Raw genomic sequence first — 6,685 nt, forward strand, 5'->3', positions numbered from 1 at the left:
CTGGATAGAGCATGTCAAGTGGTGGTGGGTGGGGTGGGGGGTGGGGTGGTGGTGTAAGTATGTCACCAGAGGGGTAATCTGACTGGCGTGTCACAGGGTGGGAGCATGTCACAGTGGGGGAGAGCTGTCATAGGAATGGGAGAGGGGGCATGTTACAGGGTGGGGGGGAGAATCACCAGATGGTGAAGGAATACGTCACCAGGGGCAAGAGGGTGTATCGAAGGGGTTGGAGAGGGTCGTGTCACCGTTGGGTGGGGGTGGTAGGAATTATGCTTCCCGGGTTCACACTCTGTAATAAACCACACCTGTAATGTTTAGTGGTGTTAAGTGGCTTGTGTAAGCTCCATGCAACTGATTGGAGTGGGGGTTGGGACTGGCTTTGCAGAAAGACAGAAAATCTTTGTCACTAACATTTTAACTTTGTATTTTTTGTTTATCTGCAGGCCTGTTATTATCAAATTCAGCACGAGAAGCTAACATAGGACAACATACCCTTCTCCCTCCCTCTCTCTCAGCTTCGCTGATTTGAATGGGACCTGTGGAAAAATTTGGATGGCTGGCCTGTGGGTGCGAACTGGATAGTGGATAGACTCACACTCACACATGGAAACTCGCTCACTATCTCACTCGTGCACGCTCATTCTCTCGTGTGCTTGCACTCACTCGTGCGCTCATTCTCTCTCGCGCGCACTCATTCACACCCTCGCTTGTGCGCTCATCCTCACTAGTGCGCTCGCTCGCCGCTCCCTCTCTCTCGTGCTGACTCTCGCACACGACTCGCTCATACTCCCAACGTGACAAGTTTTGATCTGCAGCGTTTTAATTCTGAACACTTGACTTTACAGCTTGTTTTACTTTGGAATTTATATATTGGATAATAAATGAAAATTATTGCTCTGGGATAAATCATACCAAACGCAGCAGAATATAGAATTGTAGTGCACCAAAGTGGTTGGTGAAAGTATGTTTGTGTCGCAGAAGAGCAGACTGAGTTGGAAACAACAGAGCACTATACCAGCACCTGCGGGACATTCTGTGCATTGTTACTTAGTGCCAAGGATGTGAAGTACTTCCCTGTCCCCTGGGCCCCTTGTATTTCACCAGTGCACAGTCTGTCCCCGCTCAGGGGGCAGGGGTGGGCATGGGTGGCTGGCGGGTGATTAGAGGGGGAAGGGGAGACTAATACTTCTCGCTACCTCTGGCCACTTTGGGAACTCAGGAAGAGTCACGATGTGACCGTGAACCTATATAAACATCAATGGGACCACAGTTGGAGCACTGTATGTATGTAGTTTTGGGCTCTACACTATAGGAAGGATGTTGAGATATTAGGAAGGATACAGTGCAATTTTCCTAGGGTGCTGCCTGGAATGAGGAAATACCAAAACGTGAAAAATTATGACTTTTCATTAGAACAGAGGACATTTGATAGAGGTGTTTAAAATTATGAAGTGATGGGACAGAGTAAAAACAGACTGACTCCAGTGATTGAGGAGTCTAGAATGAGGAGGCCATAGATACAAGATTAAATGCAAGAGTTTTAGGACAGGGAGCAGGAGAAATGTTTTTACGCAGGGTTGTGAGGCTGTCGAATGCACTAACTGTATCAGCGGGGAGCCTCTGCAGTCATTTTCATTGATTTATACAGAACAGATTCTGGTTATTTTTATTTGGATCAGTGATTCATTTAGTGGGACCCTATTCCTCGATGTTTCCTGATCTCCGTGATCTGTACGAATAGGTGAAAATGTGGGTGCTGACGGTAAAGGAAATTTAGAAACTGGAAAAGGCAATTTTGCCCCTCAAGCCTGTGTCCCTTTTTGGACTCTCCTCAACCCCACATTTTCATCCACCTGCTTTACCCCATAAACACACGTGACTGTTTATGCTTTGTTGCTCAAAAGGCCTTTCAATTAATTCCAGGTGTCAGTCACCTTTTTCTCTTGAAATGACAGCAGCAGCACTCCCTATTTATTCTATTTCCTGATTTTTTTTTAGTCATTCGTGGCCAATAGCAAGGCTGTGAAGTCGTGAGGCTCACATTGCGTACTATAAATTCCACATAGAGAGAGTTCCTGTGGGAAGAAGGACAGTAGGAGTATGTTTGAGTTTGTGTGCATGTATTGGCACATGCAGCAAAGCCTGGTCTCCAATCTTGGATCCCCTTGCCACTGGACCAAGCCCTTGCTCCGTCAAGCCCGTGTGGTGGCTGGTGTGCAACGGCCACCCCACGTTAAAAGAATTCACCCATCTTCCACCATTTAAAATGAGTTCATCAGTCACCTGAGTACTCATTTTAAGTGTGGAAGCAAGTCATCCTTGACCCCGAGGGTCTGCCTATGATCATGATGATGATGATTGCCTCATTGTCCAGACTTCATGTGATCCCAGACAAAGACTGTCTGCAGGTTGATTCCCCATGGGAAGCAGGTTCTGTTCTCTCCTGACATCCACACACACATTGAGCGGTGATTGGGAACACTGAGTGATTCTCCTTCCCTTCCCCTTTAAGTGTCCTACATGTGTGGGACGTGGAGTTATGGAATCTCCCATTTTGTTTAATAATAGACAGAAGAGTATGGATGGCTTATTAACAGCACGAGCAGCCTTGCCTGTTAATTCTCCCTGCACTGATTGCTCCTACCACCTTATTTTATTTCAAGAGACTCTTCAATTCTTAAATGCTGTAAGTATTATTTCTCTCTACTTTCTCTTTCCAACTATTTAGGAATAAATTCTATAATCCCGTAAATAGATTTTCAAAGGGCCTTCAATCAGGTACCCCATTATAGACTGATGAACAAGGTCAGAGAATGCGGAGTCAGGGGAAATGTAGCAGAATGGATAGCTGGCTTCAAGACAGAAAGCAGAGAATAGGAGTAAAAGTGAGATATTCACAGTGGCCGAAGGTGAGTAGAGCTGTTCCACAAGGATCAGTGCTGGGACAGTGCTGTTGTTCACAATTTATATTAACAATTTAGACTTTGGAATAAAAAACACAATTTCTAAATTTGCAGATGACACCAAATTGGGGGCAATAGTCAATACTGAGGTGGACTGCAACAAATTAAAAGGAGCACATTAATAAACTTGCAGAATGGGCATATAATTGGTAAATGAAGTTCAACACAGATAAATGTGAGGTATTACATTTTTTTAGGCAGAATAGGTCACTTATTACTTGGAGGGTGTGAGTCTAGGTGGAATAGAGGAACAAAGGGATCTCGGAGTACAAATACACAAATCACAAAGTTGCGACACAAATTAGCAAGGCCATAAAAAAAGCAAACCAAGCACTAGGGTTTATTTCTAGAGATACAGAATTGAAAAGTAGGGATATTATGCTAAACCTGTATCGAACCTTGGTTAGACCACAGTTAGAGTACTGCGTACAGTTCTGGTCACCATATTATAAAAAGGATATAGAGGCACTGGAGAGGGTGCAGAGAAGATTTACAAGGATGATACCAGAAATGCGAGGGTATACATATCAGGAAAGGATGAACAGGCTGGGTCTCTTTCCTCTTGAAAAAAGAAGGCTGAGGGGTGATCTAATAGAGGTCTTTAAAATTATGAAAGGTTTTGATAGAGTGGATACAGCAAGTGTATCTACTTGTGGAGAAAAGCATAACTAGAGGCCATCAATATAAGATAGTCACCAAGAAATCCAATAGGGAATTCTGAGGAAAATTCTTTACCCAAAGAGTGGTGAGAATGTGGAACTCGGTACCCCAGGAAGTGGTTGAAGCGAATAGTATAGATGCATTTAAGGGGAGGCTAGCCAAACATATGATGAAGTGAATAGAGAGTTATGCGGATAGATGTAGATGAGGAAAAACAGGAGGAGGCTCAAGAGCATAAACACCGACATGGACTGGTTGGGCTAAATAGCCTATTTCTGTGCCATATATCCTATGTAATTCCATCGGGGAGAGTGGGTCGCAGAATCGAGGAATCCATGTTGTAACTGTTTCAGTGACGGCCATGGCTCAGTGGTAGCACTCTCCCTTCTAAGTCAGGAAGTTGTGGGTTTAAGTCCCACTTCAGAGACTTGGAACCCATGATCCAGATTGACACTTAAGTTCTGAGGGAGTGTGGCACTGTCTGAGGTGCTGGCTTTCAGATGAGACATTAAACTCTTTCGGGTGGACATAAAAAATCCCATGGCAGTATTTTGAAGAAGAGCAGGGTAGTTCTCCTCTGTGTCCTGGCCAATATTTATCCCTCAACCAACATCACTAAAAACAGATTATCTGGTCATTATCCCATTACTGTTTGGTGGGGCCTTTTGCCCAAATTGGCTGCTGTGTTTCCTACATTACAACAGTGATTACACCTCAAATTAATGAATTGGCTGTTGGGCACTTTGGAATGTCCTGAAAGGGTCTACATAAATGCAAGTGCTTCTCCATTCTTCTTTCTTGACAGGAGTGTGTGAAATTTTATTTCTCTTGGTTTGATTTATTTTCTTTGACCAAGTGACCTGCAACAAAAGTGAGGGATGCTTTAAAGTTTCATCATCATCACATAGGCAGTCCCTCGGGGTCGATGATGACTTGCTTTCACGCTAAAAATTAGTATTTTATCACCTTGCTGAGGTGCTCTCTGTTACTGCAAGAATTAATTTCATAGCAGTGCTTCATTCTTTGATTGCCGCTACCAATCAGAGATATGAGAGTTTTTAAGAAATCTTTCATTACATCCTTTAATTTAAAAAATAAACTCTGAACTGTTGTTGTAGCAAAAGAATAATCTGAAACTGGTTGTTCTTTAATTATGCAGTATGTCAGGATGCTGCTGTGCACTGGGATTATCCATTATATCTTTGGAGAGAGAACAGCTAACCTAAGCCAGGAACATAACATAATGCATGGTGGTAGGTATTCTTGTCTGATATTAGAGTTGGGTGTCTCTTCCTCCTTCCCCCATTGCACACTGCTATCTGTTTGGTTCCCATCCATCCTGTGGATAGATGACCAGTCTTTCTTTGCTCGAACTGGTTGGGACACTAGGCATCCCGCAAAATGGCTCAACTTTCCACGCCCCCCTCCCCCACCACGGCCCCAAAGTGAAGTCTTTGCTGTCATCTGGCTCCCACATGGGGAGCTGGCAGTGCCAACCTGCATTGTCCCAGTGCTTCCCCAGGATCTCCAGCACATTCCCAGCTGGCTTAGAGATGACCCTACCTTGTCCTTACTCCTGTGGAGCCACTGTTCACTGAGCAAATTGTTTGTTGAAGAGATAGAGTATAAAATCAGCTTTGGTTTTAATTTTATTGGCGTTTAGCACTATCCTGAATGATATCCCCTTTCATGTTGCTCAGTTTGAGATGGCACATTGTTGACCACCAACAGTTATCAGTCTCTTTACGGTCTGTTGATCAACATTTGCACAAGTTTTATGGAGCCATTTGTGAGCCCTCACCATGGCGCTTTTCTCTTCCAACTCTGCAGAGTGCTGTCCCTGTGAATCATTGCTTAGTTCCTTGCCAATTCAACCCTTTCCCACCCTAACTATGTCTCCAGCCTTCCTGCTCCAGGATAGCTGGGAATTTCCACTTCAAGCTGATGCAAACATCCTGTTGAGTAAGGAGTTTGCTGGCTGCTTTGGTACTTGCTGAGTGCCCATTGGGGCCTTTCCTTGGACAGGCTGCCCATTTGAATGCCTATGTTGATCCCTGTAATTAATGACTTACAATTGTTGGGAAATTGACTGACTGTTGAAGGAGAACTGAATCCCAGTGGGGGCGGAACGTTCTTTTCATTGTTTACTCACATCCTCCTTTTAATTACCTTGAATTGCTCTTTGTTGTCTCTTGCTTGCTGATCAGAACTAATGCAGTTGCTAATGTGTTTTTTTTTTTGGATTGTTGGGCTTGGTAATGTTATGGAGAATTCATTATAATCTCTGCATAGTGAAAATATCAATTTACTGAAATAGTGTCCTCTGGTGATTCTTCTTTCCCTCCCAATTTCTCTTACTAAAAATGAATGGTGGTTTCACTCCCACTATATCTGGCAGAAGGTGACCAACATTGTTTTAACCCTTCATTCTTTTGGGTCTTGGCATACTGGGATGACTCCGTGTACACTAAATAAGCATGGCCACGGGTAATGAGAAAACCATCCCAATAAGTGGGGCAAGTAACTAAAATAAAACATCAGGTTGGTTTGATCAGGTGAGCAGGCCATTCCGAAGCCTCTGGAGAGTCTGACACAAGAACCCAGCATTTGATTCTGGTGCAGTGAGAGCGCTTTACAGCCTCAGTCCTGTAAAATATTGTCACAATTGTATTGCAGTGTCCTATTAATAAAAGGTTTAATATTTTAAAGTCTTGTGGAAATTGTTTAAAAATAAATTGAATATAATTCTGAAACGTGTACAGAGCATTGTTGAAAACTGATGCTGTATAATTGAGGTGCTTTACAGTATATTGGATTATTGTGACCCACACGGCTGCAATAAAGTGGAACACACACCACCTCCAGCATTGTTTTGTACCTGCAATTCATTACGTCTCTTATGCACATCTGAGGTTACACCTGTTCATAACACAAAGATTGGTATCTTGAGTTAGTTTGAAAGGCCAGCTCCCTGCATGTGTATGAGAGCAGCTCCAGCTTCGTGTGTGTGTGATACCAGCTCCATGTATGATGTGTGTGGGAGCTCAGCTCTGCATGTCTCA

At 43.6% G+C, this 6,685-nt stretch overlaps 1 protein-coding gene across 8 annotated transcripts in view; it reads left to right on the forward strand.

Annotated features, from left to right (window-relative positions):
- Positions 1-6,468, forward strand: part of als2b (alsin Rho guanine nucleotide exchange factor ALS2 b) — a 191,049-nt gene extending 184,581 nt beyond the window's left edge. For all 8 annotated transcript variants that reach the window (XM_070876070.1, XM_070876068.1, XM_070876069.1 and 5 more), the window contains one exon: positions 444-6,468. In XM_070876070.1, coding sequence (XP_070732171.1) covers positions 444-482 — 39 coding nt within the window. In that variant the 3' untranslated portion in view covers positions 483-6,468. The remainder of the gene's footprint in view (positions 1-443) is intronic.
- Positions 6,469-6,685: the final 217 nt, after the last annotated feature.

The sequence above is a fragment of the Pristiophorus japonicus genome, chromosome 3 (assembly GCF_044704955.1).
Source record: "Pristiophorus japonicus isolate sPriJap1 chromosome 3, sPriJap1.hap1, whole genome shotgun sequence".
NCBI classification, from domain to species: Eukaryota; Metazoa; Chordata; class Chondrichthyes; family Pristiophoridae; genus Pristiophorus; species Pristiophorus japonicus.